Here is a 14,045-nt window from a genome sequence, read left to right as displayed (position 1 = left end):
TTCAAGTAAACGCCGCGTTAACTGTGCGTAAACTCCGAAATTTCAGTAGACATAAAAAGTAAAAGAGCGTTTACTTTTGCGTTTACCTCCGCGTCAACGCAAAATCGGCGCGTCTTCTAATTTTGTAAAGAGTAAACGGGCGTTTACTTTCGCGTTTACTTCCGAGTTAACGTGAAAAATGCGCGTCTTCTAATTTCGCCAAAAGTAAACACACGTTTACTGTTTGTAGTTAACGCAAATTGTCATCGTATCCTGGATACACTGACCTTAAATATCAAATGATAAAGTACATCAAAATTAAATGACCAACTGTTCATTTTCGATTGACATTAACAGTTAATTAATAATGTTACAACACCTCTTTAATTAATTGAAAATTGATCATAGTAAATTTCTTTTTCTGCACAAACAAACAGTCCAAGCAAAATCATCACCAAAATCCAGCAGTTTTCACATCTTAGACTGTCCGATTCAGGATGACTCGTTTAACAAAATTATTTGACCTCATTAACCAAAACTGACCATATTTGCACTTCATCAAGTAAATATATATATAGCCGCACAGTAATTCAGTTATATTTTTAGGTCAGGAGGGAGTGTATAATACAAATGACCGAAATATTGGAAAACAAAGACCACAAAATTTGGTTCGCATCAATTTATAGTTTTCATACCTAAGACTGACTCGTATAACAAAATTATTTGTCCGCATGAACCAACCATATTTGAACTGTATTATGTAAATCTTAATAGCTGCAAAGTAAATTAGTTATATTTTTATATCAGGATGGATTGTATAATACAAATGACAGCAATATTGGAAAACAATGACTACAAAATTTTGTTCCCATTAATTTTTAGTGCCAGCATGTCCTCTTTTATTCAAAATACTGAATCGTAAAATAATATCAGTAGTTTCCATACCTCAGACTGACTCGTATAACAAAATATTTTGTCCACATCAACCAAAACTGACTATATTTGCACTTTATCAAGTAAATATATATAGCTGCACAGTAATTCAGTTCTATTTTCAGGTCAGGATGAACTGTATAATACAAATTATAGCAATATTAGAACACATTGACTACAAAATTTTGTTCGCATCAATTTATAGTGCCAGTATGTCCTCTTTTTATTCAAAATATTTAATCGTAAAATAATATCAGTAGTTTTCATACCTCAGACTGAATCGTATGACAAAATTTTTTTTCTGCATCAATCAAAACTGACCTTATTTGCTCTTTTTAATGTAAACCTTATAGTCGCATTGTAAATCAGTAATATTTTTATGAAAGGAAGGATCGTATAATACAAATAATAGCCATATTGGTAAACAATGACTACAAAATTTTGTTCGCATCAATTTATAGTGCCAGCATGTCCTCTTTTTATTAAAAAAATTGAATAGTAAATTAATATCTGTAGTTTTCATACCTCAGACTGTATCACATAACAAAATTATTTGTCCACATCAACCAAAACTGACCCCCAAGGGTGACTGGGGAATAGAAGTATTGTCACCATTGGTCTTCTTCCGACCGGCAGTAAAACCCGTGCTAAAGTGGGGCGTCCGTTTGGCTGTGCGGGATGTACAAATTTGCAGCCACGTCCGGTCAGAATGGGGACGTTAAATCCGATGCCTCGTGTAAAGAGAGTGCCACGCTCTTTGCACGTTAAGAACCCTTGCAACAACTCTTTGAGGGGTCCGTAGGTGACCTGTTGCAAGTCTAAATTTCTGTCCCTATCCAATATACCCTCATTTCCCGTGGTATTCTAAATTTCTCCGACCTTAATCCCGGACGCCCCTATTACAGAACCTACCTATTGTATTTATTGTTAATTTGTTCTCGTCCTGAATATGCATGAAATATTTGCCACTGGACGTTAAGCAACCAACAAGCAATCAATCAATCAACCAAAACTGACCTTATTTGCTCTTTTTTATGTAAGTCTTATAGTCGCATAGTAAATCAGTAATATTTTTATATCAGGATGGGTTGTATAATACAAATGACCGCAATATTGGAAATCAATGACCAAAAAATTTGGTTCACATCAATTTATAGTCCCAGCATGTCCTCTTTTTATTCAAAAAATTGAATAGTAAATTAATATCTGTAGTTTTCATACCTCAGACTGTATCACATAACAAAATTATTTGTCCACAACAACCAAAACTGACCATATTTGCACTTTATTATGTGAAGATTAATAGCTGCATAGTAAATCAGTTATATTTTTATATCAGGATGGATTGTATAATACAAATAATAGCCATATTGGAAAACAATGACTACAAAATTTTGTTCGCATCAATTTATAGTGCCAGAATGTTCCCTTTTTATTGAAAATATTGAATCGTAAACAAATATCAGTAGTCTTCATATCTCAGACTGACTTGATAACACAATTATTTGACTGCATCAACCAAAACTGACCATATTTGCTCTTTGTTATGTAAATCTTATAGTGGCATAGTAAATCAGTATTATTTTTATATCGGGATGGATTGTATAATACAAATGGACGCAATATTGGAAAACAATGACTAAAAAATTTGGTTCGCATCAATTTATAGTGCCAGTATGTCCTCTTTTTATTCAAAATATTGAATTGTAAACACATATCAGTAGTTTTCATACCTCAGACTGTATCATATAACAAAATTATTTGTCCACAACAACCAAAACTGATCATTTTTGTACTATATCATGCAAATCTATGTAGCTGCATAGTAAATCAGTTATATTTTTAGGTCAGGAGGGAGTGTATAATACAAATGAAAGTTATACATGTTATATTAGAAAACAATGACTAAAAAATTTGGTTCGCATCAATTTATAGTGCCAGTATGTCCTCTTTTTATTCAAAATATTGAATTGTAAACACATATCAGTAGTTTTCATACCTCAGACTGTATCATATAACAAAATTATTGGTCCGCATGAACCAAAACTGACCATATTTGCACTTCATCAAGTAAATATATATATAGCCGCACAGTAATTCAGTTATATTTTTAGGTCAGGAGGGAGTGTATAATACAAATGACCGCAATATTGGAAAACAAAGACCACAAAATTTGGTTCGCATCAATTTATAGTTTTCATACCTAAGACTGACTCGTATAACAAAATTATTTGTCCGCATGAACCAAAACTGACCATATTTGAACTGTATTATGTAAATCTTAATAGCTGCATAGTAAATTAGTTATATTTTTATATCAGGATGGATTGTATAATACAAATGACAGCAATATTGGAAAACAATGACTACAAAATTTTGTTCCCATTAATGTTTAGTGCCAGCATGTCCTCTTTTATTCAAAATACTGAATCGTAAAATAATATCAGTAGTTTCCATACCTCAGACTGACTCGTATAACAAAATATTTTGTCCACATCAACCAAAACTGACTATATTTGCACTTTATCAAGTAAATATATATAGCTGCACAGTAATTCAGTTCTATTTTCAGGTCAGGATGAACTGTATAATACAAATTATAGCAATATTAGAACACATTGACTACAAAATTTTGTTCGCATCAATTTATAGTGCCAGTATGTCCTCTTTTTATTCAAAATATTTAATCGTAAAATAATATCAGTAGTTTTCATACCTCAGACTGAATCGTATGACAAAATTTTTTTTCTGCATCAATCAAAACTGACCTTATTTGCTCTTTTTAATGTAAACCTTATAGTCGCATTGTAAATCAGTAATATTTTTATGAAAGGAAGGATTGTATAATACAAATAATAGCCATATTGGTAAACAATGACTACAAAATTTTGTTCGCATCAATTTATAGTGCCAGCATGTCCTCTTTTTATTAAAAAAATTGAATAGTAAATTAATATCTGTAGTTTTCATACCTCAGACTGTATCACATAACAAAATTATTTGTCCACATCAACCAAAACTGACCTTATTTGCTCTTTTTTATGTAAGTCTTATAGTCGCATAGTAAATCAGTAATATTTTTATATCAGGATGGATTGTATAATACAAATGACCGCAATATTGGAAAACAATGACCAAAAAATTTGGTTCACATCAATTTATAGTCCCAGCATGTCCTCTTTTTATTCACCCCCCAAGGGTGACTGGGGAATAGAAGTATGGTCACCATTGGTCTTCCTCCGACCGGCAGTAAAACCCGTGCTAAAGTGGGGCGTCCGTTTGGCTGTGCGGGATGTACAAATTTGCAGCCACGTCCGGTCAGAATGGGGACGTTAAATCCGATGCCTCGTGTAAAGAGAATGCCACGCTCTTTGCACGTTAAGAACCCTTGCAACAACTCTTTGAGGGGTCCGTAGGTGACCTGTTGCAAGGCTAAATTTCTGTCCTTATCCAATATACCCTCATTTCCCGTGGCAGTCCAAATTTCTCCGACCATAATCCCTTAATCTATTACAGAACCTACCTATTGTACTTATTGTGAACTTGTTCTCGTCCTGAATATGCATGAAATATTTGCCACTGGACGTTAAGCAACCAACAATCAATCAATCTTTTTATTCAAAAAATTGAATAGTAAATTAATATCTGTAGTTTTCATACCTCAGACTGTATCACATAACAAAATTATTTGTCCACAACAACCAAAACTGACCATATTTGCACTTTATTATGTGAAGATTAATAGCTGCATAGTAAATCAGTTATATTTTTATATCAGGATGGATTGTATAATACAAATAATAGCCATATTGGAAAACAATGACTACAAAATTTTGTTCGCATCAATTTATAGTGCCAGAATGTTCCCTTTTTATTGAAAATATTGAATCGTAAACAAATATCAGTAGTCTTCATATCTCAGACTGACTTGATAACACAATTATTTGACTGCATCAACCAAAACTGACCATATTTGCTCTTTGTTATGTAAATCTTATAGTGGCATAGTAAATCAGTATTATTTTTATATCGGGATGGATTGTATAATACAAATGGACGCAATATTGGAAAACAATGACTAAAAAATTTGGTTCGCATCAATTTATAGTGCCAGTATGTCCTCTTTTTATTCAAAATATTGAATTGTAAACAAATATCAGTAGTTTTCATACCTCAGACTGTATCATATAACAAAATTATTTGTCCACAACAACCAAAACTGATCATTTTTGTACTATATCATGCAAATCTATGTAGCTGCATAGTAAATCAGTTATATTTTTAGGTCAGGAGGGAGTGTATAATACAAATGACAGTTATACATGTTATATTAGAAAACAATGACTACAAAAATTTTATCACATCAATTTATAGTGCCAGCATGTCCTCTTTTTATTCAAAATATTGAATTGTAAACAAATATCAGAAATTTTCATACCTAAGACTGACTCGTATAACAAAATTATTGGTCCGCATGAACCAAAACTGACCATATTTGAACTTTATTATGTAAATCTTAATAGCTGCATAGTTAATTAGTTATATTTTTATATCAGGATGGATTGTTTAATACACATGACAGCAATATTGGAAAACAATGACTACACAATTTTGTTTGCATTAATTTTTAGTGCCAGCATGTCCTCTTTTATTCAAAATACTGAATGGTAAAATAATATCAGTAGTTTTCATACCTCAGACTGACTCGTATAACAAAATTTTTTGTCCGCATCAACCAAAACTGACTATATTTGCTCTTTATCAAGTAAATATATATAGCTGCACAGTAATTCAGTTCTATTTTCAGGTCAGGATGAACTGTAAAATACAAATTACAGCAATATTAGAACACATTGACTACAAAATTTTGTTTGCATCAATTTATAGTGCCAGTATGTCCTCTTTTTATTCAAAATATTTAATCGTAAATAAATATCAGTAGTTTTCATACCTCAGACTGTATCACATAATAAAATTATTTGTCCACAACAACCAAAACTGATAATTTTTGCACTATATCATGCAAATCTATGTAGCTGCATAGAAAATCAGTTATATTTTTAGGTCAGGAGGGAGTGTATAAAACAAATGACAGATATACATGTTATATTAGAAAACAATGACTACGAAATTTTTATCACATCAATTTATAGTGCCAGCATGTCCTCTTTTTATTCAAAATATTGAATTGTAAACAAATATCAGTAGTTTTCATACCTAAGACTGACTCGTATAACAAAATTATTTGTCCGCAACAACCAAAACCGACCATTTTTGCACTATATCATGCGAATCTATGTAGCTGCATAGTAAATCAGTTATATTTTTAGGTCAGGAAGGAGTGTATAATACAAATGACAGTTATATTAGAAAACAATGACTACAAAATTTTGATCGCATCAATTTATAGTGCCAGCATGTCCTATTTTTATTCAAAATCTTGAATCGTAAACAAATATCAGTAGTTTTCATACCTCAGACTGACTCGTATAACAAAATTATTTGTCCGCATCAACCAAAACTGACCATATTTGCACTTTATTATGGAAATCTTTATAGTTGCATAATGAACTGTCACTTAAGTCAGTAGTTTGGGATGGTTTGTATTTAAAACAAAACTATAATATTTAACGGCATCATCCAACACTGGCATGACTAATTAAAGTAACTTATAAAGAAAAGTATGAGAAGTTCTCTTCTTGGAATAGTGTACTGTTAATATATTATGGCGGTTGATTGATTTCGTTTGTAGCCTAACGTCCAGGGGCAAATATTTTTTTTTCATGTTCAGATCGAGTATATTTTTCGGACGTCCCAGATATCATTTATAATCGTTATGGATAAGTCTGTCTAATTTGACGAGATGGTAAAAATGTACATACTTATACAACGCCTTATCAATATCCCTATATATACACTGTACAACTTTCGATTGAACATTTGGCAAAACAGAATCTTAAATCATGTTAATCAAAGGCAAACAAGGTGAATTACGATTAAAAATCCATGTATTAAATGCATAGAGTTATATTTAGGAAGAGACTGTTAAAAATGGGGAACGAAGCAACGTAAACCATGATGTTTATATCCCATCATATACAAATATTTTTCCGATGTGTTGGATAACCTTTCTATCCGCCTCGATATTTGTACATGTAACTTTTGAAAAGAAAATATAGAAAATCTGCTACTCAGCAAAATTATTTGAACTGATTTTTTGTAATTAATAAAAGTTAATATTTCGAATTTAAAGTGTTTTTGAATTGTTCTGTTTTGAAACACTTGTACGTAAAATATTAAGATACAAGTCGTTTTAATTAATATAAATGTACAAATGAACACGAAGTTTATTTCTTAATTCACACAATCAGTTAACGCGAAAAGTAAACGCGCGTTAACTTTCAAGTGCATGTAGAAATACACTTGTGAAATCTGTAGTAAACGCCTGTTTACTTTTAGGTGCACGTAAAAATAAACTTGTGAAATCTGAAGTAAACGCCCGTTTACTATTGACTAAACGGACACAGAGTAAACGCCCATTTACTCGGGTAGACATTAGAAATTTTCATTTTGACCGCGTGAACGTAATAATAGTAAACGCGAAAATTGAAGTTAACTAACGAAGTATGTCCACGCGGCGCACTGCATGAAAGTATTAGTTTAAGGAAACAATAAACTACTTGAAAATCAGTCGTAATTTCCGAGTTTATTTTTTTTCTGGTAGTTTATAGTTCAAGTAAACGCAATGTTTAATAGTAGTTTACAAATAGTTTACTGGACGCAGTAAGTTCATGAATCGACACCTGATTTACTGTCCAGTAATTTTCAAATTTAACAAAGTTTAATAGACATACAACTTCAAATTTAATGTAGAGCAAACCTGTATAACATGATTTACTACAAATTAAAGTCAAAGATATTCCAAACAGAAAGCTGTTTACTGTGGTTTTAAATCTGATTTAACCTCGAGTTGCAAAATTTAATACAACAATAAACTTTCATTTAATGCAAATTGAAATTAGATTCAACTCCAAGTTTAAAGATTTAATGTGTGATATAACTTGATTTACTTCAAATTTAAACTCATTTTGACTACATATACTATAAACAAATCTGTGTAATATCCGTGTTTGTTGCACCAAATATATGTCAATTGATCTGCAAATTCACCACAGAAAACAGTATATATTTGCAGTTTTCATCCATATATCACCAGTTACAGTTCTTACAAACTCTATTATAATGCATGACATATTTGTTTATGCAAAAGTTCTTCAGTATTACAAACAAAAGCAAAATTGTGCACCCAATGTTGCCTCAACCAATAATTCGAATCAAAGACTCATGATTGCCTCAAAATATGAGATAATTACAGTGAGAGGAGCAACTGGAAATGTCATTAAAAAGCTGCCTGTAATGGAGAATTAGCTTAACTAAGGCGAAATCCTGAATAAAAAAAAAACAATTGTCTAGAGTCTTAACTAAATTTATTCGTTATTTTCAATTTACAAATACATGATATATGAAAGAACTAACATTCCTTTCTACAATAATTTGAAAAAAAAACATCTGCATACATATCGAATTATAAAACTCTAATTTTATGCATTTTTGATTGTTTTTGTTATAGCTGTTTTAAGGAACAATAAAACATACATAAAACGTAACATTTAATTGTATCATCTTCATGATGTAAAAGGACTGAGCATTTAAATATAATAAACATTACGATATTTGAAGAATCCTTTTGTTGTGGTTGTTTCCATTGTATGACCTAATTGATTCTAATTCAACTAACAACTGTTTGAATAGAAAGATTTATTTCCCTTTGAATACAAAAAATCGAGCTGAATAATGAAATCCAACCTAATTTGGAGGGTTTAACAAGCACCTATTTATATGCAACCCCCTTCTTATAAAAGAAAAAAAAATCAAGATCTTCGTACTTATTTTTTATAAGAATCTTAATAATTATGAACGTATAAACTTTTGAGTTAAAACAAAAACCTTCTGAATATCCCGCTGCTGTATCGTAGTTATTATTTTTTCATTGTAACGCCCGTTATCCCATAGTGAAAAAAGCCTCGATTTTTTCATGTTGTTTATTCTCTTCATTGTTTTATTTTTATTTTTTGTAATTGCTAATTTTTTCTCTCTTAAACATTTATATATTCAAAATATCCATCTAATCACTTTTCAACTGACATAACTTGTAATAAGTGTAATACATTCGTTTATATTATTTTTGTAACGCTTGAATAAGGTTTGAATTAAAGCAACATTCTATGTCTGCACTTTGAATATACCTTTATTTCCCTTCATATTAAACTTTAAAAATTTCTTCAATTTTTTAAAGATACGAAAAATATTCTTATTTTAACAAGAGTTGTTTCCCTTTCATTGCTTACTGTTTTAATTCAATTGTAAAAAAAATCACATAATAAATTAGATCCTAGTTACATGTCTGTATGTTTAAAATATATATTTGATTATGCTCGCGTGGACACAAATGAGTAACATACACAATGAAGAGTTTCACCACTAAGACAAGGATTTTTAATGTAAAACCAGCTGTTGTATACATGCATTGTATGATTGCTTACATCAGGATACCAGATACAATTTACTGCTATATAGCTTTTTCATGTTAATATTGTATAATTACGCAAAAAAGAAATATTTAAAATATTGAAACTTGATATATACGAAGTTTCTTACTATTTCGAAGAATTTCCATTTTGTCTTAAAAAATTTACTACTGTGTGCAAATAAAATACACTGCTTGTTTCCGCGGTATCACTTATATATTAAATAAAAGCAACAAGGTTTTCCATCTAGACATGACAATTCTATAAAATGATAATTGTTTACATATATTTTCCGTGATGTTAGGTTTCAAATCAAAAAGGTAATAATTTTGTTTTGCAAATGACATGTGTATTGTTCTTGTTATTTGTAGATAGTTTTGCCTATTGCGACAGTACTGTTGTTTCAAGAAGCACTTAATATTTACTATTTTTTATCAAAACATCCTCCTACGAACCGCTTGTTGTTGTTGAAGACGGTATGCTGACATCCGACATGAAGGTGTATTTTTTGTCTTTCTGTTCGCATCTATTTGATTTCGTGATGACTGAAAAGTTTAATCAATGACTTTTACTATCTAAACACCCATTCATGTCCTGGCACGACTTCTGGTTTTTTCCTTGAGGAAACTGCCCCAACCTTTCGCCTATTATGCTGCCGTCTGCTTCTCTTGGTTAGTTTTCCATCATGTTTTTGGTCTAGTTTTTTTACTAATTTGTCAAAATCGTCAGACCTCCAAGGCAGAGGTCTGACGATAAACGATCCTTCGTCTTCTGAATCTGTTTGTTCAGAAGACATATACTGCATCTCCATACTTTGCATGACTGTTTCTTTTTGTTCCTTTGGCGTACTGGATTTTTCTTTTAATGCCTTTTTTCTGTTGTTTAATTTCTAACAAAATAAAATAAAGCTCAAATGAAAATTCCTTTAATTTCATTTTGAATACATACAGATAGATTCTATATATGCCGTAATAACTCTCTTTCAATATAGATATTATTATTATCATTATTTTTATAAACAATAACGTCCAGCAAAAAGCAATCTTAAGTTTTTTTTGTGAAAAAGCGCCGCTTTTTCTATTTTGATTTTTAGATGTTACGTAGACATTCTTTTTCACTAATCTGCAAAATGATGTAAGTACTAGTATGTGATCATATATCTGACGTCGTTAGAAATAGTCACCATTTTATTGTAGCGTCACAATAGGAAATCAGCAAAAAGCAAAAAGCAAAAAGAAAATGAATTAAGTTAAAAGGGGTCCCTATTTTAGAGTGATATAAGTATATAATAACAAATAAAGCTCCTGTCTAAATCCGCTTCTGTAATTTATGGACTGTATGTAGATTACTGAAAATTACAACTGAGGTATCAGAAATCTTTATACCACTGCTTTTTTTTGGAACTAATACAGATTAAAGAAATCCAAGAAACAGGGTTTTTTTTTTCCAAATTGTTTTCCATAATAAAAAAAAAAACAGTTCTTACTCTTCTCATTCTGCTGTACACAGCCATTTTCTTGTTATGTTCTTCTTGTTTACCAGTCTCTTCTCTTCGTTTCTTTGCTTTGAACGATTCAAAATTTGTCTTTATTCCTTCTACAAAACAAAACATCTACTTAATGCAATTTAAAATAATAAATAAAATAATTGCTTTTCTCGAATTGAGACTAAACCGTGTCATTTGGTAGTCCATGGTAGAATGTTTTGATGTGATATGATCGAAATCAAAATGGATCTATTAAAGTTACATGATATTATGCATTTGCTAGTAAGTGATTCGTTAAACATAAAACTTATTTATAATATGGAAATTATATAGCGTTTCAAAATATTACTGAAAGTGTCTGCTTATAGCGAACCGCCCCCCCCCCCCCCCCCCCTTTTAGACATCATGAAAATTAGCTTGTCTTTTCTCCTCGTCCTAACTATTACAATGTTGTACGGTGTCATTCTTAATGACAGTTAAACATGTCTTCAAAGCAATTGTACTGCAGAACTGCAATTTCGCCAATTTTTTAATTATTACATTTTTGTACTACAAACCTCTAACAACACCCTCCACTTCGTCAGGATATTGGCCTTTTACGAATTCAATGATGAATCCGGACATCTCTTTGTTCTCTGCTGAATTATATCTGAAAAAAATAATTTGAAAAATAATCTTACTGTTAATCGTAGCTGACCAAAGGAGATCATTCCTTAAACAAGAGTGTAACAAATGTCGGTAAAATTATCAATGTGTGCTAAAATGTTGTTTGAATCGACCATTTGATATTCTGGGGGGGGGGGGGGGGGGGGGGGGGCAGGAGGATTTTGAAAATAAATAACTCAGCCTTGATAATCACAAAAATAAATGGTTTGTTCTGTGGTAGTTTGAAAATAAATAACCTGACTTGCAATGTATTAAAAATAAATAACTCGGCAGGTCTATTTAAGAGCATGACATTGCACCAGATTCTTCATAAAATTCAACTTTTTTTTCAAAAAAAATCGGGAATCACTTCCCAAATCTTTGAATAATAAAAGTATAAATATTATTTAAAATTCTTGAAATGTCTGAAAAATGGGTTTCATTTAACTTGAGGTATATTGTCTCAGGAACACTTAACTCACTTTTATTACATATGGCAGTAACTACATTCAGGCAAATGCCTCATGTAGGAAATTTCAAAACCAAAAGCTTGTCTTCATATCAAATTGTTTTCACGGCAAGTGTCTTCTTATGTGAATTAAATATTTGCTTTATCTTTGTCTTTCTCACTGAATCTATACATGTTGCTTTGAGACCAAAATATTGTCAAAAAATGATTAAAACAGAACTTTCATTTTCAGATTAAGAAAGGGTATGGGAAACACATTTCGCATCATTAGTTCTATAGCAACTTGGGGCCTTCAGCGGCTCCAAAACCCTTCAATTTTTTTTAGCCTCGCTCCGCTCGGCATAAAGGATTTGCAATACTTTTAAAAGACACTAATTACAGCCAAACTTTAATATCTTGTATGTATGCAATACATGTATATGCAGTTGGGAATTCAAAAGATTCATTTCTACAGATGATGATGATTAATTCTGATTAAATGGTACATAATGATTGGACTATTCATGTATTATTCAAAATAAAAAATGAATTTAAAAATTGTATGTTTTCAAATATTATAAATATAGTTGTGAAAATAAATAATCAGTCCCTTGCTTTAATGAAAATGAAAAATCTTGCTTCAACAGTGCAGAAAATAGATAATCTGTCCTCTTAGTTTACAAAAATAAATAACCGATCAAAAACAAATCCTCCTTAATTTCATATACATACTTAAGAATACTGCCAGCTTCGTTCTTTGTTTTCCAGATGAAATCCTTTTCAGTGATACCCTGCTGGTAACCATCCCTTATTGATTGCTGGAAGGGAAAAGATACGCTCTTAGGCATTTGAAATGAATTTAAATTGCATGCTCAAATAAAAAACTGAGAACTGAAGTAATGCATATGTGTAGAAAGTCGAAAATTATACAAAATGTAATATATATATTCTTTACTTCACGACTTCATTAATATTACGTTCTAATAAACACGACAACATGTATTCAAAGTTTGTAAAATGTCCCAGTTTTTGTACAATTAATACACAAATTGTAAGTGTGCAATATGTATGCAAATCTTTTGCCGACAACAATCATTGTCAATACTTAGCTTTGTAATCCGTTTACAAATAAAAATAAATGACATTTTGCTAAAAGTATTGAATTTTAAGTTCGCAAACTTAGTGCATATTGTTATGTTGCACTACATAAAAATGAAGATTGTATAAGCTATCCCCTCCTACATGCACAATGAATAATTACTTACTGCAATTTGTGCAGGGACGTTAATCTTTTGGCTTCCTTTTTTTGGTTCATTTGTTTTTGAGTGTAGCATTTGAATCAAAATATCCACTTTCTTTTCAACATTACTTTGGTTTTCTTGCACTTTTACCAGTTGTCTTTTCATTTGGATGACTTCATTTGTTAAAGTGTCAATCTAAACGAAATAAAAATAACTAAATCATTCGAAAAACATGAATTACAAAATCAATGAAGTTTATCATTTAGAAAACTAAATAGATACGTCATCCAGAATATATACTGTATGTACCTAAAAAAAACACTAAATGTATGAGAGTCACTGACTTTTTACAAGTTGTGTTTATTACAGATTAAAAGCATAACATATACATTATTATCTATTTATCTAAATTAATCAACAGTTTTAAGATTAATTGTGTGAATAAACATTTATATATACGCAGGTGTTTACTCTCTTTTATAATTGAACAACATTGAATAATTGTAACAAATAACTTGGGCGATATTACACTTCAAGCATTTTCATTAATGTTTGAATTTTAATTTCCCATGGAAATATTCTTTTGGTATTTTCTGCCTCTCTTTGGTATATTTTTTTTATTTATGTAAAATTTGAAAAACTATTATAACTGGTTTGAAGATTTTTTGTCCTGTCTAGAAGGAAATCTAGATGATTTACATGAGATAAAGAGATATGAATATGTA

General features: G+C 30.7%; 1 protein-coding gene across 1 annotated transcript; it reads right to left on the bottom strand.

Annotated features, from left to right (window-relative positions):
- Nucleotides 1-9,751: 9,751 nt before the first annotated feature.
- On the bottom strand, nucleotides 9,752-13,514 carry LOC127719223 (uncharacterized). The gene is made up of 5 exons (XM_052225240.1): nucleotides 13,345-13,514; nucleotides 12,812-12,897; nucleotides 11,544-11,635; nucleotides 10,987-11,096; nucleotides 9,752-10,389 (listed from the first exon to the last, which is right to left on the bottom strand). The coding sequence occupies exons 1-5, from the start codon at nucleotides 13,483-13,485 to the stop codon at nucleotides 10,072-10,074; spliced, it is 747 nt and encodes a 248-aa protein (XP_052081200.1). The 5' UTR covers nucleotides 13,486-13,514; the 3' UTR covers nucleotides 9,752-10,071.
- Between the last annotated feature and the right edge of the window lie 531 nt (nucleotides 13,515-14,045).

This window comes from Mytilus californianus, unplaced genomic scaffold (genome assembly GCF_021869535.1).
Source record: "Mytilus californianus isolate M0D057914Y unplaced genomic scaffold, xbMytCali1.0.p SCAF_106, whole genome shotgun sequence".
NCBI classification, from domain to species: domain Eukaryota; kingdom Metazoa; phylum Mollusca; class Bivalvia; order Mytilida; family Mytilidae; genus Mytilus; species Mytilus californianus.
Note: the sequence above shows the minus strand (reverse complement) of the source record. Positions and strands in the feature narration are given on the sequence as shown.

What these genes read in the sequence shown, in the direction of transcription:
- LOC127719223 (XM_052225240.1), bottom strand. Translation starts at nt 13,485, where the DNA reads ATGAAAAGACAACTGGTAAAAGTGCAAGAAAACCAAAGTAATGTTGAA. An exon ending in GAAGCTGGCAGTATTCTTAA is followed by an intron (nt 11,636 to 12,811) that starts GTATGTATATGA and finishes TATTTTTTTCAG; the next exon opens with ATATAATTCAGCAGAGAACA. An exon ending in TGTACAGCAGAATGAGAAGA is followed by an intron (nt 10,390 to 10,986) that starts GTAAGAACTGTT and finishes TTATTTTGTTAG; the next exon opens with AAATTAAACAACAGAAAAAA.